A 27,444-nucleotide genomic window follows, 5' to 3' on the forward strand; every position below is an offset into this window, starting at 1 on the left:
GTGGGTGGCAGCTGGGTCTTAATGTGCCTAATGACAAGTCTCTCGAAACACTTCATCATGATGGGGGTGAGTGCAACAGGACGGTAGTTATTGAGGCAGGACACTGGGGACTTCTTTGGCACAGGAACGATGGTGAGTGGCCTTGAGGCACATGGGGACGATAGCAGTGCTCAGGGAGAGGTCGAAGATGTCAGCGAGGACATCTACCAGCTGGTCTGCACATTCTCTGAGCGCTCTCCCAGGGATGTTATCTGGACCAGCAGTCTTCCATGGGTTAACTCTGCAAAGAGTTCTTCTCACATCAGACGAGGTCAGACAAAGAGCCTGGTCGTTGTGAGGTGGGGTGGTCTTCCTCACCATCACGCTGTTCTGAGCGTCAAACCATGCATAGAAGTTGCTCAGTGCATCTGGGAGGCATCACTATCACAGGCAGGTGTTGTCTTCCTGTAGTTGGTGATGCCCTGGATGCCCTGCTACATGCGCCGCGTGTCACCACTGTCCTGGAAGTGGCTGTGGATTGTTCAGCCATGACCGCATTTCGCTGCTCTGATGGCTCGAGACAGTTTGGTCCTCGCTGTTCCCAGGGCCACCTTGTCGCCTTCTTTGAAGGCGGAGTCTCCAGTTTTTAACAGCACACGCACCTCTGCAGTCGTCCACAGTTTCTGGTCTGGTATTATGATAGTGTTGGAGTCAGTGACATGATCAATGCACTTGCAATGTAACTGGTCACAGATGATGTGTACTCCTCCAAGTTGGTGCAATCGCCATTTGTGGCAGCCTCCCTGAACATGTCCCAGTCAGTGTGCTCAAAACGGTCCTGAAGAGCAGAGAGAGCTCCAGCAGGCCAGGTTCTCACCTGTCTCAGAACCAGTTTGCAGCGTCTGACGAGCGATCTGTATGCCGGAATTAGCATAACAGACAAGTGGTCTGAATATGCGAGATGGGGGCGGGGCCTCGCTGGGTACACACTGAGAATGTTTGTGTAAACATGATCCAGCAGGTTTCCCCCCCTCGTCGCAAAGTCCACATGCTGATGGAATTTCGGGAGCATTGACTTGAGATTTGCGTGACTGGACTTCTGCATGACATGAAGTACACTAATACACTAATCATGAGAGACTGTTGGATTTATTTTTAAATCAGAGTGTAATGTGACCACATTTGCAGTCACATCACACTCTGAGCTTTCATTGTGCACATTTGGGCCACACATTATACATTACAGAGGGTGAGTAGTGTAATGTAGGCTCCCAGAGGTGGCTCAGGACTTTTGCACAGTACTCTATGTCAAGCCCTTAATTTGATTCTTATTTCCTAGTTTGGCCCTTTGTGAAAATTAATTTGTCACCACTGTCCTTTAACTTTTTACAAATAACCTTAACTTTGTCATCTTATTGGACTTTTTCTCATTTGAATATGTTGTCTAAATGTGACAACAAATGTTGTATTTGGGAGTAATTGATATTCAAATACAAAGTAAAACAGTTCACAGTTAAAACAGTTTCGCAAAACCTTACCTGAGTTTCACAACTCAGGTAAGGTTTGAAGTTAAAAAGTTATAGACCTTCTACATATTAATGTTATTCATGTTGATGCCGTTACACAAATCCAGTGATTTCCATTTTTCTCTTTATAATGATGCCACAGTGACTTACAGGCAAGTGTAACATGCATACTTGAAAATCACTACTCGCTGCACCTGATGAAGCAGTTGAACAGGAAGACAGTACTGCGGATGACCCTTGCAGTGCGGCTCTCCTCGTGCTGTGATCGCGATAGTGTCAGCCCATCATCCATGTGCCCCTCATGATGCATGATTGCCTAAATAAGAAACAAAGTTTCTCCAGGTTCAGCAGTTTCGGAAATGTATTCAGATTGCTAAGTAACAGAGAAAATTGCTTTGCAGTTGATGGGTGATGCATTGATTGGATACGTGAGGAATCTCCAGAATATTTATAGGAAATGTGCACAAAAGCAGTTCCTATACTGAACAAAGGAAAATCATTTACAGCATCCAGCAGCTTTTAGAATTAGTGACAGTTCTTTCATTTTCACGAACTATTGCCACAGAGACCCGGACTAATATGTTAAACATATAAATACTTATATGTTGTTATTATGTGTTGTTAATTTTTCAAGGTTTCCCTCTGCGTTGGCATGTATGGCTGTCAGTGGAACCATGTCAACAATGTTTCTTGATGGTGTGACACAAGAATCAGAATGATTTCTGAAGTGCAGAGATGTTCAGCCAAAACACCACCAAACTGCTTGTACAGCAGCGTAAATGGATAATGGCCAAACACATATTGCAAAGGCAACCCAAGAATTTCTAAAGACAAAGATAGATGTTCTTCATTGGTCAAGGCAGTCACCAAGTCAGCTTCATTTGCAGTTAGTTAAATGTTTGATTTAAAATCTAATGTGGTTGTGAACAGAAAGTAAAAATTAATAACATTTTAAAAAATGGTGTCATTGTCCAAAATAATGCGACAGATTCAAAGTAGCTGAGGTAAATCCAACACTACTGGGTCGATGAAAACACAGCTCATCCCCCTTTTTAACTGAAAAACCTTTTCCCCATTGTGACTTGCAAGAAGTGTATGAATTTTACGTTAATCTCAATTTTACATTACCTCTAGCATAATAAAAGGCCACAACCTCACCATGGACCATAGTTACAGACACAAGTAGTAATAAAGTTGTAATAGGTGAAGTTATGGTTTGGTGCATTAAGGTACCTTTCTCTGTACTCCACCCATGCGTGCACACTTGGCATCAACAGTCTGGTAAGTAAGCCACAGACAGGTGTCAACATGTTGAATGTAACACACAGAGTCACCATACTTTATGTCAGGAGTCCCCATCCCATCCACATCCTTCCTCACACCCAGGTCCAGCTTTTCCTGAAGGAGAAACACAGATGAAAATGCATTTAGACAAGTGAGCCTATAAAAACACAGAGAATTTCCTTCATTCAAAACACAATGATTTCATAGATTACGGCCTTCACAGACAGCACTGCTACTGATGTCACTAACATTTTACCTTGGAAGACCTGAAGCAGAAGGCTGTAGACTTGACATCAGCTTTCTCTTTGTCCATCAGCAACAGAGACTTGTCTTCTACCATGCTCAGATACTTCCCTGTGGTCACATGTCTCAGTCTGAATGGCTGACCCCAACGGATATGACTCCCACTCCACCTGGACACATGGACAGAAATCCAAAAAAAGTCAAGAAACCTGACTGGTTTAATAGTGCATGTTATGAAGAATTGCACATACAGAACATCAATAGTTTCAGTGCCTTTAAAACTGTATTATACAGTATTACTAAATATAACATATAATGTAAACATTTCTTTTTGTACATACATATACATTTGTTGAAATAAAGTATTACATTTCTAACATGTCAGTTGGTTAAATGATGGGTCCTGTAGGTATTTAATGAAAGCTCACTTTCACTGTGGTTTAACAGCAAGTTGATAAGAGCTAAGCCACTATGCCCTACAATATACAGAGAGACATGCTAGCTGCTGAACGTGACAGAGCACTTGGGTGAAGAAGAGCTGGTAGACCTCAAACCAGAGCAAAAAATACATTGATGAATCATGGCCCCGTAGTAGTGGGGTTCCAAGCAAAGTTTGAGGCTCGTTCCAAAAGTAAAGTAGGATTTAAAGTTGCCACTGTGATTGACAGGTGTCCCCACACACCTGCTTGTCCACCACTGTGGACAGTTTCTTAGCCATCGCCAGTTTATCTGTCTGTATCTGGAAAACCCACAGGATCTGGGATGATCCCTTTTTGACCTCTGGACTTCCAGGCCACATTCAGCACAGATGTTCCTGTATACGATGCCAGCCACTTTTATGGCATTATGGCGTTCCATGTATGTCCTGCCTGCTAGCATCTTGCAGCCTGCAGTTATGTGTTGGATTGTCTCAGGGGCATCTTTGCACAGTCTGCACCTGCGTGTCATTTAAGTTCATATGTGTGCAAAGGCAGAGCAGTAGTGTCTTTCCCTGCTATTCTTGAGTTCCTCATTCACACAGTTTCTCTCTCAGCTCCCTATCATATGCTTTTTCTGGATCTACAAAGAGAAGGTGTAATCTCATCTGACCTTCTCCACACTTCTCCATCTACACTCTCAAAGCTAATACCCCGTCTGTAGCGCTCTTTCTCGGCTTGCAGCCATATTGCTGCTCACTGATCATCACCTCTCTTCTTAACCTAGTTTCAACAGCTCTTTCACATGCATTCATCTTATGGCTCACCAGTACACCCCCCTCTCACTCTCCAAAACTGTGTTTAACAGTCTGGTTAAAAAGTTTACTGCCCTCTCTCCTACACGTCTCCATGCTGCCACAGGTATGTCATCTGAATCAACTACCCTCACTTCCTCCTTACTAAGCCTCCGCACTTCCTGATTCACTAACTGTCCTCAATCCATCCCCCTGTCTCTCTCTTATTTTCTACATTCATCAGTTCCTTAAATCCTGCTTTCATCTTCTCAACACAGTCTCTTCACTTGTTAACATGTTTCTGTCTAACCTGCTGCACACCCTTTCCAGCTCAATCTCTCTGCCTGACGCAACTATCACAACTTTCCTTTGTCTTCCTTTATCGTGTCTTGTGACCGACACTAGTAACACATTCGGTTTTGTATGTGTTTTACATGTGTTTTTATTTTGCATTAACTTGTTTGTAAACATGTATGTAGAGCACATGTATGTTGTTTATACTCACACGACTCGCAGTGTCTCCAGCCTCCACAGTGACCTGGCATGACAGGACACTGCTCCGCCTTCGTAATGCACTGTCCTGGAGATACGAATGACAGAATTGCAAATCTGTTTTGACAAATCTCCCAACAGTGCTGTTATATTTGCAAAGAAGATTCATAAGTATTTAACCTGATTGTGCAGTCTCATAATAAACCCCAGCAGTTAGTCAGACGGGAGCACAGTCACTTTGAGCCTCATTGTTTAACAGCTTGGGAGTCTCCTTTGGGAACTTCTTAAAACTATAATTATTAATAGTCTTATTCATCTCAGTCAAAGCTCTCTGTCAGTAAAGGGACTTGTTACATTCTGTCCCTCCAGGCAGAACCAAGCTCCACACAAGACAAACTGAATATTATATGTGTAATGGCCCCAACTGGCAGGTGAAGAAAGCTGAAGGTAGGCAGAACAAAAATGTTGACTGGAGAGGCGTCGTTTGAAATAAGACTTGTAAACTATGTGTGCTCTTCTTGGTTTTAGAGTCGTCCAGTGGAATATAGCACAGCATTAGTTCAGCTTACCATCAAGCCTATATAATGGCCCAGTCACGCTAGACTACTGGGAGAAAAATAGTGGCTTCCCAGCATTGATTCTGTTTTTTTTGTTTGTTTTTTGCTGTGAAAGCAGCATTTCCAGTCATTCCAGCTGCTTGCTCAGAGGTTAAGCATGCAACACCCTCAACCTCTGTGACCACTTTTACTCACAAGGTAGTTGCACTGGTGGGATCTGTGGAGCTTGGATTGACTGCAATCACTTCCAGACAGGTTGGTAAAATTTTGAAAATACCTGCTTTCTAATGTATAAACACAGATTGCCAACATGATGCAGTCAGTCTGAGTCTGTGCTGATGAGCACAACTCTTCCTGCAACAAATATTCACTATTGGTGAAGGAATTGTTTAATTTCTGCTTCCAAACTGAAGCTTTTTTGCCTGGACTTTGAATGTACCGTGCTGTTTGCATATTTCTTAGACTTACATGTTTCAAATAATCAAACAGTTTTAATATTAGACAACCGTATATTGTTTCTCTTGTAAATAAATTCACTTAACTACATATGCTAATGTAATCAATGTATAAGACTATATGCTTATACAACTTTTGCTATAAAGAACTAAATAAGAAATTAATTTAATTATTAGTGCGTTATCATAATTACAAACAGAAAGCCCAGAGTATTTTATGAGACTGACTAAAAGAATAAATTATCAAATTTTCCCATTAATTACAATCCCCAAATTACTTTTTAATGGATTGAGATCGTATTAATTGTTTGATCTATTTCCCTCATTTTTTGATTGATAAATAATATACAGAGTCATCATATTATTTATTGGTGCAAATGAAACTTATTAATATTAGAAATGAGTCTTAATCCCTACATTCCTTATGTAATCCCTCTTCTTTATCTTCCTTATGTTTTCTAAGTCTTGATTCTTGTACAAATAGAATTAGAAATTTCAACTATATTGGAACAACACTGTACAGCCAGTGACGGCATGCTGAATTGGGGTAATGTGTGCATTTCTCTTTTTTCTCCTCTTGATCCAGCTGTATCTGGGCGCCGGTTGGGCGCCGGTTCAGCTCACTGAGCCGAGCAGGCGACCATATGCCACATGGCTGAGAGTGGGTTCGAATCCACTCTGACTCTCTCGCTTGCACAGTATCATAGCATATGTCATCTCAAGGTAACTTATACAGGAAGGTTAAGACTTCCTCTGTGTGTGTGTGTAAATGGAATTATTTCAGAGTTGTAGCAGCACTTAGCATTGCACCTTACCGCCTTTGCTCATCTCCATGCTCCCCAGAAGGAACTGTTAGGCACTCGTCCATGTGACCGTGAAGTAGGCGCAGAACATCTCCTCCAATAAGGAAACCTAAAAGAAAGCAAAGGGTAAGGATTTTTGTTTTTTTATTAAATGAATGAAAATAAAAGGGGCAGATAGGAGGGCAGATCAGAGGGTGGAACTTGATACATAATTCTCCAGTGAAATGACATAAAAGCAGCAGTACACTGCTATCTTGCATGCTTTGCTATTTTTGAAACTCATTTGAGTATTCGGATGAACCTGTCGTGGGAAGACAGCAGCAGAGATTGAGTGCAGCAGGAATTTAACATTTCTGAAACACACCTGTTCAGATATATAAAGATCAGTAGAAATACTTGTCCAAAAGAAAAACAGCTATGTTTCAAACAATGGCACTCAAAACATCAGCATCGGTGAAAAAGTGATTCATGAACTATTTCTGGACGTCCCACAAAAATGAGAATTTGCTTACAGATACAAAATTGTGAAAAGCTCCACAGCATTTTGTATAGAGGTGTTATATTGTACAAAGATTACTTTACGGCACCCTACCTTGTAAAATCTAGACAGAGAGAAAGGTTAAGAATTAAGAAAGGTTTTTCAGTCTGTTTGTGGATCTACACAGTAATAGATGTAATACAGGTCAGTAAGCACCTTGTTCCAAAGAACAGGACCACAGTAACAGAAAACACTCTCAGCAGACTGAGATCTGATTCTGGGAACAGTTAAAAGATGTGAACCTGATGACCTGAGAGGTCTGAGTGGGCTGTAGACAGTGAGCAAATCAGAGATGTACTGAGAGCTTTGTGAACTAACAGAAGAATTTTAAAGGTAATTCTATATTGCCCAGGAGCCAAATGAATAGAACTGAATGAACTGAAGACGTCCTACTAATGATTTGGGGAGTGCTGCAAACAGAGCATTGTAATAAGCTATCCTATTAATCTAACCAGTAGCTGCCCCATCCTGAGCCTGGTTCTTCCTGTTAAAAAGGGAGTTTTTCATTCAGACTGTCACCAAGTGCTTACTCACAGGGGTCATCTGCTCGTTGGGCTTTCTCTGTAATATTGTAAGTTCTTTACTTCAAAATCTAAAACTCCTTGAGGCAGCTGGTGTTATGATTTGGTGCTTTATAAACAAAGCTGAATTGAATTGAAGTAGAACTAATCTACTCAGTATGAACAGTATTCAGTTTCTCATTGTCATTTTGAAGATAGTAAGCCATGTTCCTCTCTGGAGCATCCATCAGGGTGTGAATGTTAGCCAGACAGCAAGAAAGAAAAAGTGCTTGTTTAGGCATGTTGTACAAAGAACTATGAGTATGTAAATTAGAAAAGCATTATAGAAGAACCAGTCCATTTATGATTAAATAAACCAAGGACTGACAGTAATTGAATTTTCATTTGTGAAGATTTTAATCTGCTAACTGAAGCACATTTTCTACCCTTTGATTTGATGGGAGCCAATCAAGAACCTGACCTGTTAAACCAATAGTGTCACAAAGCCTTTGCATTAGGTTATCATGGTCAACAGTGTTGAAAGCAGCAGAGACATCAGGAAGAACTGAAACTCTCTGTGAATCACTGTTGATCCTCCTGTTCATCAGTAATAACTGTTTAGTAAGAGCTGTTTCTGTGCTATGAGCTCTGAATCATGACTGCTACTTATCATTAAGACTGTGACTCGAATCGATTTTCCAAATACTTTGCTGAGGAATAAAAGATTAGACATAGGTCTGTAATTATTAATTACCAATAGATTAAAGTACCAATAGATTACAGTACATATAAGTGAAACAGGGAACCTGCCAGACTGTATAGAGCTGTTGATAATATTTACTAAATGGTTTATAAAAAGTGAGATACAGATCTGAACAGTTTGGTGGGGACGGGGTAAAGTAAAGAAGATTTGCTGAAGATTTGCCAAATGATGTATTAGTAACTGTAGATGGTGAGGAGTTACGTGATCATGAGGTCCCAATATGGGAATTAGGGAATTACAGGAATGATGTTTTTTATACAGGGTCTAAGCTAGGGATAGCAATACTGATAAGAATTTAGCAATGCCATTAGTAGTGCAGTACGTTATTTTCCTCCTCCGCCACACAAACTGGAATCAGCTAATTGTAGTGCAAGTGCAAAAAGAACCGATAATCAGGACTGACAGGCAGGCAAACTAACTACTGGGAACAGGTTCTCTACAAGAACCAGTTCTCAGTTCCCATCAGCTCCACATGATAAGCAGCTGGAATAAGGTGGGGTCGATTAGGACTGGACCCAGATGACAGTAGGACTGCTCAGACTGAATAGACTGTAAAGAACTGACTTAACCTGCTGAAATGGGAGTGCCAGAGTGGACAATAGGAGATGTTTGAGAACAGACGTTTTAAGTAGCTAACTGGGTTCTCAGAACAGACTGAAATCGCCAGTGAAGGAGACATTGTGTGCAGTGCAGACTGATAAGAGCCATGTCTGCAGTGACCCGGCTGGCACCCTCTATGACAGCTCTCCGAGCCTGGGCCACGAGTCCTCATCGTGCATGGTGGTCACCATGGCTACCTCCAGATGTGTGTTTGCCGAGGTTCCACCAGGGAGCTCAGCAGCAGTTCACTCTCCTGGATTTGGTGGAGGGTGGAAATTTGACTTTCCAGTTGGGCTGTTTTCTGGCTGAGCTGAAGAGTAGCCAGAAGGCAAGACGGTAGCAGATCTCTGAGGTGGAATCCGACTGTAGCTATTTACAGTGCCATAGGGTGGCCAAAGGGGGAGTCCACAGAGTAGAAGACTACACACTGACAATAAACTGAAATGGGTTAAACACACCACTGGACTCGACTATTTTAATATCTGTCGGACTGACGATGCTCAGGATTGTCTACGAGTCTGTTGTGGCCAGTGCCATCCTCTGTGCTGCTGTATGCTGGAGAAGCAGGTTGAGGGTTGTAGATGCCAACAGACTCAATAAACTGATCTCTAAGCCAAGTAACATTGTGGGGATGGAGCTGGACTCTCTTAAGGTGGTGTTGCAGAGTCCAAGATAAGGACAATGTTGGGAATACCTCCCACCGACTCCATGACGTGCTGGCCAGTCACAGGAGTACGCTCAGTGAGAGCGTACTCCTGTGACTGGCCAGCAATGGCCACCATTTATATTTAATTAGTGTAATATACAGAGAAATTTATAATTAGAGCTATTTGTATCTATTAGAGTCATTTTGTTATTATTTGCAACTTGTAATATATTGTTTTATTTAATTTACTTACTGTTCTTACTGTGACTACATAATTGGACAGTGGTCATCCAGGTAGTGCCCCGCAGCTATAAGGTGGAAATATAGCATTTTGACTCTTGCTACATGTGAACTGTGCATGGATGAGGTTTATGCTATATATTTGTCCCTTTTTTGAGAATACAGATTATTTAAGGGTCAGATTGTTGTTCAATTTATTTTTCGTTGTTATAAAAATACTTTTTTATATTCTTGACGTTTATTTACTTTATTATTGCCCATAATACATACGTATATTTGTGAACAAAGGTAAAACTGCAAAAAAGGAAGAAGAAAGAAGAGAGAGAGAGAAAGAGATAAGGATACCTTGTGCTACTTCACTCCCAGAACAGATGGGAGCCACACTCCACAGTGTCTGCTGGAAGGCTGCATCGACATGGAGACTGCCATTACCATAGGACAGGTGCTACAGGAAACAGACATGAGTCATATTTGAACTATTACTGACGCACCACACTGAAATAAATACAGAAAGTGTTTCCAAATCAGAAACACCATTTAGACAGTAAGAAAAGCAAATCAGTCCTGATGCATATGATTATGTGATTATTCAGACACTTTCAGAGTACAGGATTAGCGGCACAATAAAGTAGGTGTTTTAAAAGGAAAGCAGAGCCAATGGAGAGCGAGATGTTGCAGAATGATTTCGGGAAATTAGGGTCACACAGGCAAAGAGACTCTTCAGCTTTCATCTGGCACCCACGGATCCCAAAGGAAACATTATATTATATTATAACATTATTTCCCAACTGTGTTGAGATTTTGTGACATGATCACATTATTTGTGCAGATTTCTCAGTTGCACATGTTGTCACATCATATTACAATCCAATCCATAACTTTAATAATAAATGATCAATATAACAAATACTATAAATATAATAAAATATAATAAATAATTATAATATACCTAACCAAGTAGATTTGTTGCCTAAACCTCACAAAAGACCCAATAAAATAGTGAGTAAAATTGGACAGTATTTGCAGTCTCTGGTTTCTTGTGATTGTATGCCAATGCCACACAAGCTCATACTCTTTTTAAAACAAGTGTTATGAACACCAGTTACATTTTTACAATAACTGTGCAGGTAATGGTCTGTAAACCAGCTATTAACCAGAGTAGAAACACTGTTATCTTATTGTTTTTCTACAGTAAATATATTTAAAAAGGTGCTACTGACATGGAATTATCACCAGATGTTGGCAACAACCCATCCAATACAAAGATGCATAAAAGATGTCCATGAATTAAATTTTGTGTAATAATGACACGGGGAGAACGTACTGAACACATGAAGAAAGGGAGGCACAAAAAGGCATGGAAACTCTGACCCTTGCTGAAATCTATCAGTAATTAAACAGCAATCCTGCCACTTAGTGCAAATTAATATCAGCTGGTTCCAGCTATAAAGAGGTGTCTCATTGCCAAGGTGTCACAAATGAAACATCTCATGATGGGTAAAACCAGTGAACTCTCTCAAGACCTTTGCAGCCTTATACTGAGGGCACTGGTTACAGAAGATTTTCTAAACTACTGGAGGTTTCAGTCACCACTGTTGGGGCCATTCAGTAAGTGAAAAGAACATCATTTCACCTGAGAGGGGTCACAACCAGGTTCTCACCGCAACATTTCAGACAGAGAAAAAAGAACTATTAGAAGAGTTGTCCAAGGTCCAAGGACCACTCGTGGAGAGCTACAGACAGCCCTGGAATCAGCAGGTACAACTGTTTCAAAGAAAACAAAAACCGCCATGGCCTATGTGCACACTCACCACGCAAGACTCCACTGCTGAAAACAAAACATATTGAAGTGCGTTTAAAGTTTGCTGAACAACAATTAGACAAGTCTGTGAAATACTGGGAGAATATAGTTTGGTCACATGAGACCAAAGTTGAACTCTTTGGATGAGATAATACACACCATGTTTGGAAATCACAAGGCCTCAGCCCAGAAACACCATACCAGGTCTGGAGGTGGGAACATCACGGTATGGGGCAGTTCTTTCTCATATGGCACTAGCATGCTTCATATAACTGAAGGAGACATTCTTGATTAAAAAAAGAAAATCTGCTGCCATCTACCAGGATGATGAAAATTAAATAAGGATGGATGTTTCACACAGGACAATGAGACAATGATGCTGCTAGAATCCAATCACCTGACCTGAGTCCAGCTGAAAATATACAGAAAGAACTAAAGAACTGTGTCATTTTGTATTATTTTTATTATTACGCAAAATTTAATTTATGGACATCTATGGTTTGATTCTGTACAGATTGGATGGGATGTGACTGGCATCTGGTGAGAATTTATGTCAATAGCACCTTTAGAAATATATTTTTTTAGAAAACAGGTGACGTCTTCAATATTTATTTTGCCTGCTGTAAATATAATTTGAAAATCCTACTAGAACTAGGACACATCTTGCCACATGAAGAAAGAAAGCAAGCAACATCAAGATCTGAGTTCGTCTTTGCTGGCATGTTCCCACACACAGCTGCTACTGACCAGATATCTTTCAGAGGAGACGCTGACCAGGATGAGATCATCTCCCACTCTAACCTTTTCTCCCTCTGAGCGCTGCTTTGATGCTGGATGGATGGTCCACCAGCATGCCTCGCCTACACACACACACACACACATCATCAGTATTACAGGAGATAAAGCAGCGATGTGTCCATGAAAAACAAACTTGTGTGACAGCATCCATTTCCTTGGTGGGTGTGCGCCACTTTGGTTCAACCCTGAAACTGTATTGTAATTTCACTTTTAAAAACAGAGGTCAACAACAAGACAGACAGTAGACCGCGTTTTGGTGCATCATGTTTCTCCACAGTAGCTTTCATTTATCAGCAGTCAGACTCTATAATAACACTGAGTTTTATTCCAGTAATGATGTCAAGAAAATAAAAGCAAACAGCAGCATGACACCAAACCGCGGGTAACAACTTTATTGGACTTTTCCACAAAAGTCTCCTGGTGGAGAAGGAACGCCCTACTTTTGGGTCAGTATCATTGCAGGACAGAGTATGAATGGTGAGGAAGGGTCAGTTGAAATAGGGACCAAGGGCCTTGCATTGGCAGCACGGTGGCACGGTGGTTAGCACTGTTGCCGCACAGCAAGAAGGTCCTGAGTTCAATTCCACCATCAGGCCGGGGTCTTTCTGTGTGGAGTTTGCATGTTCTCCCCGTGTTTGCGTGGGTTCCCTCTGGGTACTCTGGCTTCCTCCCACCGTCCAAAGACATGCAGCTTGTGGGGATAGGTTAATTGGATAATCCAAATTGTCACTAGGTGTGAATGTGCGAGTGAATGTGAGTGTGAATGGCTGTCTGTCCCTGTGTGTTGGCCCTGCAACAGACTGGCGACCTGTCCAGGGTGTACCCCGCCTCTTGCCCTGTGACAGCTGGGATAGTCTCCAGCGCCCCCCGCGACCCTGAAAAGGATAAGTGGAAGCGGATGGATGGATGTTTTCCATTGTTTTAGCTTTAAAATGAGACACACTCATTTCTGCTGCTGTCACAACTTTGCCTTAAGTTTGAAATAGTTCAAACTTATGAACCGGTTTAGCTTTGGTGCAAATTTTTGTACAAAACATAAATACCTGTGGTATCTTCCTGCAGCCCCACGTCAAAAGCCAGTTTGTCTGTGGATGAACGCGAGGTGGACAGGCAACACAGGTACTAAACAGAGAAACACAAATAAATAAAATGATTTTATCAATCAAATTATCAAGAAATTATAGTATATTCACTGAACCTCTAGAACCGTGCGTGAACATTCAAACATTGTGCCTCAGCAGACGAATGAATCAAAGGCTTTTCTTTTTCTTATTCCCAACAATGTGTTAATATTCATTATAAAAGGACCTTTTTGCAGTATGTTTTTGGATGTAGTCTGTGTCACTGTTTACTGACCATTCCACTGTAGGAGTGTCGCAGGAGCACAGCGTGTCCGTACAGTAGAGTCCTATGACCTCCTCCCTGGGCCATCTGAGAGAATTATTGAAAGACAACAACACAGAACGTTAAAAAGACAAACAGCATCAAAGCACACATGTCAATAAACAGTAGAGCTAAAGCTGGCAATACAACAAACACAGGCAGAAATAAAATTTTGGCTTTATACAAAGCAAACAAGATGTTTCATCATAGCAGCTTAGAGGTACTCTTTGCAGAAGTGTAATCATTGCTACGTCACTGCCATCTTCCCATCCTTAGCTGATGGTGTAATTACAATATTCTATTGATTTCAAATGAAACAATGACTTGGGAACTGAGCCGATGGACTCACTGCTAACACCTGGTTCACATTCAGAGTGTCTTCTCTGGTCTAACAAGTAAATCACTGCTTAGAATATGACATGTGGGGGGCAACCACATCCCAGTGACCCATGACCTATGTTCCATGCAACCCTCCACTAGCCAATAAATGCAAAAATTATCAAATTATTTTAAAAAAGAAGAAATGCTCCTTATAACAAGTTTCATTATATTTTGTTCACTGCTATTGTTCTCAATTTTTTGTGATTTTTGATGGATATATCAAAAAGCCACAGCAATAAAACTATATGCCTGATATTGTGAACTCCACAAAAGTAGCTCTGACTACTCAGGGCCTGAGAACTGTTGGATTTTGACCAGGCACCCCCAGTACAGGAAGGACAGGAGTTTTTCTCTGTTTAAAAAGTCCAAGTCTTTAACCCTATGGTCAGGACTCGGGTATTAGAACCATTTCATTCTAATGATTACATTCTCTTTTAACTTTATTGATTACATTTTGATTAGATCTATTTTTGATTATATTCTGATTAAATTTAAGCATAATCAACTATTAGTATTCTATGTATTTTAAATAAAAGGAGATATGTTCATGTGGGACTGAGCTAGTGATTGAAGATACATAGCCTAAAATGAATGAAACATGAAGTATAATGATATATAATGAAGGATTCTCATTATGTGACTGAATGTTTAAATGTGTTGGAATTATTGACAAGTCAAGTTAAAATACAACACAGAAAAGAAGAAATGTTATTAAGGGATTTAAAGGTCAGAGAGAGAGAGAGAGAGAGAGAGGATGATAAGGTGTAGCTCAACATCAGGTGATTAAATGTCAACAACTGTGACAGGACGTCACAATAGGTGTGAGGCCAGACGTCATCTCTAAAGATGTGATCACTACCTGGTTTTGCATTTTTTGCTTTTTCTCTGCTCATTTTTGTCATGTTAGATTATAATTTCTAGAGGATTTGGATTTCCACTGTTTTTCTGTGGATTATAAGTTTGAGAACATTTGGATTTCCACTGTATTCCTGGGGGATTGGATTTCCAAGGGATGCTGCCTTCCTGTTGGACTAATATTATCAACACAGAGCAAAGAGATAAGTGCATCTTCAGACCTGGATGTGCCCATTTTCTCCATAATCCTTCTGCTTTCAAAGATCAGAACAGAACCAGCATTAGATCAGAGTACGTTAATTAGATAAATACAATTCAATGATTTGATTATTGTTTGTTTTTTTGTTTTTTTTATTATTTGAGCCAGCTTTGGCTTCATTCCTGCTAAATTACTTTATTAAAATATCTTAAATGACTTTTTTTTTTTTATTGTGGACATTCACTTTTTTGCCCTTTGTGAAACTATAGGTCAAAATCTACCAGTATTAGCAGCTCTTACAGGTTACTCTGGCCTCTAAAAGTAACAGACCCCTGGGACCCTGGGAGAACTTCGCTTTCACACTCAGCTCTCTCTTCATCATGACGGACCGTAGCAACAAACCAGACACTCCTTACTCCCAACGCACCTCCTACGGGAGACCCCGAGGGACACGGTCAAATGCCTTCTCCATGTGCACAAAACACATGTAGCGTGGTTGTGTAAACTCCCATGCCCCCCCAGTGTCCTCAAGAGAGTAGAGAGCTGGTCCAGTGTTCCACAATCAGCACAATCAATACATGAATTCTCCTTTCCATTGACTTTACTGGGGAGGCTGAGGAGTGTGATCCCCTTATAGTTGGAGCACACCCCCTGGTCCCCCTTCTTAAAGATGGGAACCACCACCGCCCCTCATCTCCAAAACACAGAAACAAATTAACTCAGTTTTTTGTTTTTTTTTGAGGAGGCATTCTCTCCACACTGATGTGATTTAGAATTAAATTTCTATATTGATTAATGCATAAGCTGTTTTTTGACATCCAGTTCATGAGAAGAGTTTTCTTAGCAATCCATAAGGAACATAAGTGATTTATTTACTTATCTAGTTCACTTTTTCACCTAAGATGGACAGCTTGGGTGAGGTTGGGATCCAGCAACTAAACCACGTCTTCACATATCCAGAGCCGTTGGTCAGGAGTGCAGGACCAGAGGGGCCGATGGCGCGATATGGCAGCCTCGCTTCTGTCAGTCTGCCCCAGGGCAGCTGTGGCTACAACTGTAGCTGCCTCCACCAGTGTGTGAATATGAGAGTGAATGAATAGTGGAATTGTAAAGCGCTTTGAGGGTCTCGAAAAGCGCTATATAACTGCAATCCATTATTATAATTATTAATATTATTATTATTATTATTATTATTATTATTATTATTATTATGAGTATTATTATTATTAATATTATTAATATCATTATTATTATTAAATGGGTGCTTTACATGGGATAAGTGAATGCCATGGTCCTCTCTTCACTGTAAATAAATTCACTGTCGCTTCTCAGTAAGTACTGCATTTGGGTCCTGTTTCTCCCACAAGCTTGACAGTGAAGACTTAATTTTTAAGATTAAGATATGTTAAGGCTTTTAAAGCAGTTTTGATGCTTAATATTGGAGTTTATAATTGGCAAATTTTTACTTGTCCACAGAATGCTTGTTCTAGGGCCAGCCAAGCCCTGTCTAACATAAGCTTGGTTTAATCCATTTTGAAACATGCAGCAATCTATTGGATAAGAAGTAGTGATGAAAATGTGCTAGTTCTAGACCACCATTGTGCTCTGGTTTTTGTTGAATATTTAGACTTATCTGTGATGGTTTATTTTCCATAAAAATGTAAGATTTGTTGGCGTCATCTGGGGACCACCGCCTCATTAGCACGCCATCTTGCAGGAAAAAACGGGGGTTGCACTTTCTGTAAAACAGGAACTCAAAGACTTGTCATTTTTCTGTGATTTAAACAAAGTAAGACAGGGTTTATTAGGGGTCAGTAAAAGCAAGTGCTTTATTTTAAGCGGAATCCTTGTTTTAATGGTGGCAACTAATCTGCCCTATTTTCAGACTGCTGAATTTACATGGACAGTGTGCATTAATAAGAAGACCAGCAAATATCTGCAGAGGGTAAGGGAAGTCCTGAGGAGCCAGCTGAATAGATAGAACAAGTCCCTGACAATCAACACCTATGTCCTGATAATTGATCACCTATGTCGGTGATCAAGTACCCTGCTAGGGTAATAAGCTGGCCAAAGGAGGAGATAGAAGCCACTGACATCAAGACCAGGACAGACATGGACAGACCCCTGCATGGTGTTTATCACCAGCAGATAGAGGAGGTGGCTGACATCCAGCAGTCCTACCAGTGGACAAAGCTGGACTGAAAGACAGCACAGAGGCTCTAATCATGGCAGCACAGGAACAAGCTCTGAGCACAAGATCCATACAAACTGGGATCTACCACACCAGGCAAGACCCCAGGTGTGCAAAGATGGTCGTTAGACAATCCAGCACATAACAGCAGGGTGCGAGATGCTAGCAATCAGGCCATACATGGAGAACCATAACCAAGTGGCCGGCATAGTATACAGAAACATCTGTGCCGAGTATGGCCTGGAAATGGGATACCCGCCCAGGGTGGTCGAGAATGACCGAGCGAAGATCCTGTGGGACATCCAGATACAGAAAGACAAACTGTTGATTGCTAACCAACCAGATAGTGGTGGACAAGCAGAGGAAGACAGCCGTAGTGGTATAAATGACAGCAACATCAGGAAAAAGGAAATTGGAGTAGTACTAAGGGTTGAGAGAAGAACTCGAGAAGATGGGTGAACGGTGAAGGTAACAGTGGTCCCAGTGGTAATCAGAGCACTCGGAGCAGTGACATTCCCTCCCAGCAGATCCCCCTAAGTAGCTCCGGCCAATCCCAGGAACAACATCCGAGAGCTGAGAGCGCAGTCCTAGGAAGAACTTCTTTAATGTACAGTAAATGATGCAATGGATATTAATGTGATATCAATATCTACTTTAATTTTTAAAATCTTGATAGTATCATTAGAATATTAACAGAAGTAAGTTTGTTGCCTCAGGCTGTTTCTAGAAGTCTTCTGAGTTTATTAAATGTCTGCTGCTTCAAGAGCAGGAGTATCAACCTATGGTCTTCTTCAAAGTCAGTCTTAATTTCCACAATTATCCACAACATTGAGACAGTAATGATAAAGACCTAACAGCAAGTGAAACTGAGAACTTCAGAGAGGTCACCAGGCACAGGTTCATAGCATAAATGCTAGTATTACGATGAATACATTTTGTTGGCTTCTCTAATTATTAAAGGAATTATCAAACTATAGTTGCCATGGTAAGTGACCTCATGCACTATAAAGCACCTGGACTACTGTTAAATCTCACATGGTGTAATTTGACTGTGTAGCACAAATGCTGTGGCTTGTTCTGTCAGTGCAACCTAACTTGACGGAATACCTTCACTTTAACCTGATGACAAAGCGCCAATGATGTTACATGTACCGTGTCTAAAATGGGTGACAGTGTAACTATTAGCTGTAACCAAACAGCAGTAAATATAGATTAGCATACTTTACACTGATGCTAGAAAAAAAAGTGTCTTGTTGTAATTTTACAGTGTTGTATGCATGATGTGTCAGAAATCAGTTCAGGTTGGTTGCCTTAGTGTGTCAGTATATGCCTAGATTTATATTTGTAAGTGCATGTGTTTGTTTGTGTCTGCAACTGTTTTTCATGGTTCTCACCCTGGTAACTACTGTGTGAAAAAGAAACCACTAAAGATACCACTAATACCACTACATATGCAGTGTGTACTAAGTTGCCAGTCTACCACTGTTCTGTCCCAAGTAAAAGATTAAAAATGATTCATAATAATTTGGTGATAAAAATGTCATATTTCATCTGTGGTAATTTATGTTAAAAAAGAGAGTCATTTAGTTAAAAAATATTTTCTATACAGTCAGCATTAGTTTTTCTGTATCTTATTTTGAAGGAGTAATCTGTGTTCGCAATGCATTGTGGGAAGCGGAAGCTGCAGTCAGTTGGGAAAAAGCATTGTACAGAAAGGCTGCCTATCCGTGTTTAAACTTCATCTCCTGTGCCCTGAATCTTTATATACACTATCGAAAGCAATGGCTGTAAGTTTATTACATGTTCTGGTTTGTTTTATATGTTTATAACAGCTGATTTAGAGATCGTTTTGTGAATGTATTTGTACCAGAAATTAGCCTTATCCCAGAAGCAGATTTTGCTTAGAGCATGGTCTATTAATATAGCAATGATGCTAGCGATCTAATTTGCATATCAGAGGATTGCTAAAACTACTGTTTATCATTACTTAGCAGCTAAGACTAACTTTGATACATGTTTTCTGTCACTAACTATTTCTTTTGTGCATTTATTTCACAATGTCAAAGAGCTAAAGGATATTTTATTTTCTGGTTTATTTTTTAGTTTCACTCAGCACTTTCATCGAGCTATTCAAGCCACAATTGTAAAAGATTGTAAGCTGTCGAGAAGACCGTAATAAAGGAGCAAGACGCTCAGTTTCCTGGCTCATGAAAATTGAGTTTGGCTTGCTGTTGACCTGCGTTAACATACACAGTGTATCCAACACATAGCGATAACAGTACAGTGAAAAGCCAGGTCAGCAGTTGGTGGAAGATAAAGTTTATGCCACAGCGATGGATGCCCACGGGGAGAAGGCAGAAGAAATGGCTAACTCAGGAGACAAAGCATCATCAGAAGCTAGCTCCCGATCCAAACACTCTGGCTCCAAGCGCTCATCTTCCAAGTTGTCCTCAAGGTCCAGTGTATTGGAAGCAGCCATCTTTGCAAGAGCTTCTGCTGAAGCTACAAACGCCAAAGCCTTGTACAGTAAGAGACAATTGGAAATTAAAAAGCAGCAAGCAAATCTGGAAATGGATTTACAGATGTTAGAGATAGAGAAAAAAGCTGCAGCTCCTACGGCAAAAGCAGAGGTTCTGGAAGCTGCCGCAGCTGTTGAACAAGAAAAAGGAGAAAGTTTAAAAAGTTCAGTCCCACCACAAGTTATCAGACAGAGAACTATGGAGTACGTGCAACATCAAACCCAGCTAAAGTCCCATCCGGCTGAAGAAGGAACACCTCAAGTCGAACTGACAGCAAAGGCGCCATCATTCACTCCAAGGAAACCAACCTCTTCTCCACCTGTACTCTCAAAAATGTACATAGAGGAGGAAACTTTTGGCCCACCAAGAGAGTATGTCGAGCCGAACAGTCACCATGCTCCTCACAATAGTGATGCACCTATGGCTGACTTTGCTAGGTTCCTTGCACGCAGAGAGTTAATCACAACAGGGCTCTTTAAGTTTGATGACACCCCTGAAAATTTTAGAGCATGGCAGTCTTCATTCTTAAATGCAACTGAAGGCATTGATCTTACATACAGCCAGCAGTTAGATCTCCTAGTCAAGTGGCTTGGTAAAGAGTCCTCAGAGCATGTTAAAAGAATCAGGGCTGTTTATACCACTAACCCCAAAGCTGCCTTCCAGTTGTCATGGGATAGGCTGGAGGAGTGTTATGCTACACCCGAAGTAGTAGAGAATGCCTTGTTTAGAAAACTGGACAGTTTTCCTCGCCTTACAAACAGAGACAATGTTAAACTTAGGGAACTAGGAGATTTGCTCCTAGAGCTGCAGGTTGCTAAAGACAAAGCCTACCTCCCAGGCCTCGCTTACCTTGACACACCACGTGGGGTTAAGCCCATAGTGGAAAAGCTGCCTCCAAGCTTACAAGATAAATGGCTCCACACTGGTTCAAAATACAAACAAAAATATAATGTGACATTCCCTCCATTCTCATACTTTGTAAAGTTTGTCCAAGAGGAGGCAAAAGCGAGAAACGATCCAAGTTTTGTGTCATGCAGCAGCCAACCCCTCAACAAAGGTGAGAGACCACCATTCAAACAAACTAGCTACAAATCACCTCTAACTTTGAACAGAACAGAGGTTGATGCAAGTGCTTCTGCTAGTATCAGAGAGGATGATCTAACACGTTATTGTCCAGTCCACAAGAAAACGCATCCTCTAGCCAAATGTAGAGCTTTCCGGATCAAACCACTACAAGAAAGACGAAACATACTCAAAGAACACAAACGATGTTTTCGCTTTTGTTCTCCCATGCACACAATAAAGGACTGCGACCTGAAGGTCAAGTGTGAGGAGTGCCAAAGTGAAAAACATTGCTCTGCCATGCACCCTGACACGGGTCAAAAAACCCAGCCAGAAAATGCACCTGAACCAGAGCCGCAGCCTCAAGACAACACTCCACCCAAGGTAACGTCACGATGCACTGAGATCTGCAGTGAAGGCTGTCCTCCACGTTCTTGCTCCAAGGTATGTTTAGTTCGAGTTTTCCCTAAAGGTCAACCAGAACGGTCTGTTAAGATGTACGCCATTCTTGATGATCAGAGCAATTGCTCGCTGGCACGTCCTGAATTCTTTGAGCTATTTGGAATCAAGGGTAGCCCTCTGATATACCATATGAGAACGTGTGCTGGTCTAACTCAAATGCTCGGCAGGAAAGCAGTGGGGTTTCAAATTGAGCCTGTAGGTGAAGGCCCACGTCTAGACCTTCCTCCTCTCATTGAATGTGATGAGATAGTATTTAACAGAGATGAAATACCTACACCTGAAGTCGCTCTTGCCCATGCCCACTTGAAACATCTGGCTCCTCTGATACCTAAGCACGACCCAGCTGCCTAGATTGCAGTTCTACTGGGCAGAGACATCATACAAGTCCACAAGGCACGACAACAAGTCAACGGACCCCACAACGCTCCCTTTGCTCAGCGCCTGGACCTAGGCTGGGTAATCGTGGGGTATGCCTCAATGCTCACAGGCCAACGGTCAATGCCTATAAAACTCACATGCTCTCCAACGGACGTCCATCTCTCCTCACTCCTTGTCCTAACAGCATGAAGATCAAAGAAAAACCATGCTATGGCGGGGAGCACAAGAGTAGCTCCTTAAAACGCAGTTCGAAACCCAACGCAGCAGAAGAAAAGCTTGGAGAGAAAGTTTTTGAGCGCACAGAGTATGACAACCAGCATGCCCTGTCCTTTGAGGATGAGACCTTCCTTAAGATAATGGAAAAGGAAGTCCACCAGGATGGAAACAATAACTGGATTGCTCCTTTACCATTCAAGTCCCCTCGCTTGCCACTTCCAAATAACAGAGACCAAGCGCTGTCTAGACTCAACTCACTGAGATGCAACTTAACCAAAAACCCTCAAATGAAGAGGCAGTTCTCAGAATTTATGGACAAGCTGTTTAAAAACAACCATGCAGAGATTGCTCCACCCATTTATGACAACACTGAGTGCTGGTACCTGCCTATTTTCGGCGTATATCATCCCCAGAAGCCCGGTCAGATACGGGTGGTCTTTGACTCTAGTGCCGAGCAGTCTGGCGTGTCACTCAATTCAGTGTTATTAACGGGCCCTGATCTCAATAACACCCTCCTTGGTGTCCTGATTCGGTTTAGGAAAGAGCTCATTGCAACCACTGCTGACATCCAGCAGATGTTTTACGGGTTCCTGGTTAGACCAGACCACAGAGATTATTTGAGGTTCCTGTGGCACAAGGACAATGACTTGTCAAAAGAGGTGCAGGAGTACCGCATGCGGGCACATGTTTTTGGTAATAGCCCGTCACCAGCGGTAGCCATCTATTGCCTTCGAAGAGCCATCCAGGAAGGTGAGGCAAAGTTTGGAGCAGACACAAGACACTTCGTCGAGAGACACTTCTACGTCGATGACGGGCTGATTTCAGTTCCCACAGAGTCTGCAGCCATCGATCTGCTCAAGCGCACATGTGCATCCTTAGCTGAGTCTAACCTCAAGCTCCACAAAATCGCCTCGAATAGTGTCTCAGTCATGCAAGCATTCAAGCCAGAGGATTTGGCCTCCGGCATCAAAGACTTGAGTCTCGGCGATGATGCTTTACCGGCCCAGAGAAGTCTAGGAATGTGCTGGGACATTAACACTGACTCATTTACCTTCAAGGTAGCTGTCAATGACAAACCCTATACCCGCCGCGGGGTTCTCTCAGTGATTAATAGTGATAGGTTTATAGCTTAACCCTATTCGCTGGAACATTGAAGGCAATGTAATTACACAGCAAGCAAGACACGAGTAGGCAACATTCTTTATGTTTCACGTGCACGGGAGAGAACTGGACAGGCGCCGTTCCTTTGCTTGACCCCAGTTGCTCTCGTCCGCTCTCCCGTAACACTGCTCTTTTATTGTGGTTACATGAATATGCATAGGTTCATTAACATATGACATCTTACATAGGTATACATGTGAACAAAGAATACCTTGTGTGTGTCTATGTGTGTATATGTGTGGGGTCAAGATGTGACCCCTTGAAGACTCCCCAAAGCTGGTGCCAGGAGTCTAGCGGTCCATCTAAACAAAAGGCTCTTATGCTTAACCAGATACAGAGAAGGTGTCCTCCTCAATGACTACCGCCCAGTAGCCCTCACCCCCATCATCACTAAGTGCTTAGAGCAGCTGGTCTTAGCACACTTCAAATCCTGTCTCCCCCCCACCCTGGACCCCCACCAATTTGCATACCGCCAGAACAGGAGCACAGAGGATGCAGTCTCCATCGCACTGCACTCTGTCCTCTCACACCTGGACAACAACAACACCTACGCCAGAATGCTGTTTATAGACTTCAGTTCAGCATTCAATACAATCCACCCCTCACAACTCATCAGGAAACTGACAGACCTGGGCATCAGTTCCCTCATCTGCAAATGGTTACTGGACTTCCTGACCAACCGCCCCCAGCATGTCCGGCTGGATAACCGCTGCTCATCTACAATCACAATGAACACCGGTGTACCACAAGGCTGTGTGATGAGCCCTTTCCTCTACTCCTTCTTCACCCACGACTGCAGACCTGCTGATGGTTCCAACACCATCATTAAGTTTGCAGATGACACCACGGTGATTGGCCTCATCAGCGACAACGATGAGACAGCCTACAGGGAGGAGGTGGATCATCTGGCTGAGTGGTGCGACACAAACAACCTGCTGCTTAACACTGAGAAGACTAAGGAGCTCATCGTGGACTACAGGAGGAATGCTGACCCACATCCACCCATCCACATTAAGGGGACGGCTGTGGAGCGTGTGAGCAGCTTCAAGTTCCTGGGAGTCCACATCTCCGAGGATCTCATCTGGACGACCAACTGCTCCAAGCTGGTCAAGAAGGCTCACCAGCGCCTCTTCTTCTTGAGGACTCTGAGGAAGAACCACCTGTCCTCAGACATCCTGGTGAACTTCTATCGCTGCACCATCGAGAGCATCCTGACCAACTGTATAACAGTCTGGTACGGGAATTGCTCCGCCTCAGACCGGAAGGCGTTGCAGAGGGTCGTGAAAACTGCCCGGAGCACCACTTCCTGCCATAAAGGACATCTACAGGAAGCGGTGTCTGAAAAGGGCTGGGAAAATCATCAAAGACCCCAGTCACCCATCACATAGACTCTTCACCCTCCTGCCCTCTGGGAGGCGCTACAGGAGCCTCCGGACTAAGACCACCAGGTACCGGAACAGCTTCTTCCCCACAGCTGTCAGACTCCTGAACTCTGCCTCCTGACATCTGACCCACGTTAAACTCATGGACTGAACATACACACACCCACAACCACTAGCACTTTACCACTACTGTATAGTTCTGTGTAAATAATCATTCTGTACATACGATAATTTTTAATCCTACAACTGTTTATAACTTACATAGTTCACATTTCTGTATAACTGTATATCTCAGATTTCTGTATAGTTTTTATTTCATATTTATATCCTGTTCAGAGCCTGTACATAACTTGTACTCACTACAGCCTGTACATACTTATAGTTATAGAATATTCATAACATACTTCACACTGTGTACATTATAACATACCATAATAGACCCATTTCTGTAATATACTTACACATCTCTATTATTGCTAATATATATTGTAATATATCTATATCACGGCTAAAGCACTTTCTGGATGGATGCAAACTGCATTTCCTTGCCCTGTACCTGTGCATGTGCAATGACAATAAAGTTGAATTCTATTCTATTCTATTCTATTCTATTCTATTCTATACCATAAAACAATAAGACAAGGCACGGCCTCTCCCATGCTCCCAGAGTGCTCTGGAATGCACACAACGTGTCTCTGCAGACTACTAAGGATCAAACCTCCTATCACTACACAATCGATTATATACTTCTAAGCATATGGCATAAATATTTCTAAGCATAAATGACAATCAACAATACAAAACCCTAACAAATAGCATCTTCGACCCCTTGGGACTAGCATCGCCAGTGACAATCAAAGGCAGACTCGTGTTACGCAAAATGTCAAATGGAGTCCAAGATTGGGATGCTTCTCTCCCCCAAGAGGAGATGGACGCATGGGAAACATGGAAAATGTCCCTCCAAGATCTGAGCAGTCTCAGAGTGCCGCGCTGCTATGTACCAGCCTCGCTTTCCAATTCCGCTTACACTGAACTGTGTGTCTTTAGTAATGCCTCAAGCTGGGCTACTGCAGCAGTAGCATATTTGAAAACAGTCAATGCAGAGGGACAATGTGAAGTTGGATTTGTGCTTGGGAAAGCAAAACTTTCACCCCAACCAGAACCCACAATACCTCGTCTTGAGCTTTGTGGAGCAGTTCTAGCGGTGGAGATGGCGGAACTCATTCTGGATGAACTTGATCACAAACCAAACACTGTCAAATTCTACTGTGACAGCAGGGTGGTTCTTGGGTACATTTGCAACGATTCAAAGCGCTTTTATGTCTACGTACATAATCGAGTTCATCGTATACGCCAGTCCACATCCCCTGAACAGTGGCATTATGTTACATCGGAGCAAAACCCAGCTGATCTAGCAACCAGGTCGGTACCTGCATCACAGCTCATGGACACTATGTGGTTTAAGGGACCAGACTTCCTTTACAAACTACATGAACCAGAGACACATGAATCGTTTGAGCTGGTTGAACCTGAAGTGGATGCTGAAATCCGACAAGTTAGTACTTTCATTACTCAGATTCAGAAGAGCGGACTCACACCAGAACGCTTCCAACGCTTTTCAAGCTGGACCTCACTGGTACATGCCATTGCCTTCTTAATTCACCAAGCTCGTTCTCACTCATCAAGCAACTCGTCAAATCATTCATGCAGGGGCTGGCATAGATGCACAGAACCACGCACTCCAGAAGAGATGAATGCCGCCAGTAACCTCATTCTCCAGTCTGTTCAAAGGGACGCTTTTCCTGATGAGTATGCTGCTCTACAAGCCAATCAAACCATCCACGCCTCTAGCCCCATTGTAGCCCTCGACCCCTTCATGGGTGAAGGCCTCATCAAAGTTGGAGGTCATCTCAAACATGCTTTATTGGACCCAACGTTAAAGAATCCAAAAATTCTGCCAAGTAAGCATCATGTGTCAAAGTTGCTTGTCCTGCACTATCATGCTAAGGTTGTGCATCAAGGAAGACAGTTCACAGAGAGTGCAGTTAGGCAAGCTGGACTGTGGATTGTAGTAGAGCTGGGCAATATATCGAGTTTTTTAAAAATATCGATATATTTTTATACGAGATATAAGATGTGACAATATCCTTTATATCGATATAGTCTATGTTACGTTATAATTATAGTTGCGGAGCCGCAAGTTTGCCTCTCTTTCGTCCACTTTTGTCTTTACGCAGCGTTACTCGACCTCGCCTCTCCTTCACTGAACACAACTCCCCCTCCTCCCCCATCGCTTCACCTGCAGGCAGCGACAAGATGGACACGGCAACTCTCCGTTAATGAGTTACTGCGCATCGCCCCGTGCATGGGGCTGGACGGCGTCAACGTGTTAATGAGCTAACCACGCTAACGAGCTAGCCACGCTAACGCCATGCACGGCCTGAAATCCTTTCATTTTCTCAAAAGTTGACTGCGCGCCTTTTGTATGAATTCTGGTTGTGCTTGATGACCGCGAACCAATGATACACAGCGCTCAGCAATCTGTCAAAAAATGTTTTAGTTCGACTTTGGTAAGCTACGGAGCTGCACCGCTTGATGGATTGTCGGAGCATTACGGCTACTGAGGAGCCTCGTGGAGTAATACGTACTGTGCTTCAACGTAATATTACCGTATTGTGTGTGTATAAGGACCATAAATGGCACCTGTTCAGAGACATGGTTACGAAGCGGATTTCAAACTCCAGGCTGTCAGTCACGCAGTAGAAGTTGGGAACAGAGCAGCTGTGAAATCTGTCTATGTTATTATGCTCAGCGTCTTTT

At 42.3% G+C, this 27,444-nt stretch overlaps 1 protein-coding gene across 1 annotated transcript in view; it reads right to left on the reverse strand.

The window, feature by feature from the left end:
- ryr2a (ryanodine receptor 2a (cardiac)) overlaps positions 1-27,444 on the reverse strand; it is a 268,931-nt gene that overhangs the window by 166,821 nt on the left and 74,666 nt on the right. The window contains 9 exon segments of the mRNA XM_039616258.1: positions 1,700-1,821; positions 2,739-2,903; positions 3,046-3,202; positions 4,748-4,822; positions 6,562-6,658; positions 10,182-10,281; positions 12,385-12,497; positions 13,479-13,557; positions 13,792-13,866. Coding sequence (XP_039472192.1) covers positions 1,700-1,821; positions 2,739-2,903; positions 3,046-3,202; positions 4,748-4,822; positions 6,562-6,658; positions 10,182-10,281; positions 12,385-12,497; positions 13,479-13,557; positions 13,792-13,866 — 983 coding nt within the window.

The sequence above is a fragment of the Oreochromis aureus genome, linkage group 8 (assembly GCF_013358895.1).
Source record: "Oreochromis aureus strain Israel breed Guangdong linkage group 8, ZZ_aureus, whole genome shotgun sequence".
In the NCBI taxonomy this organism is placed as follows: domain Eukaryota; kingdom Metazoa; phylum Chordata; class Actinopteri; order Cichliformes; family Cichlidae; genus Oreochromis; species Oreochromis aureus.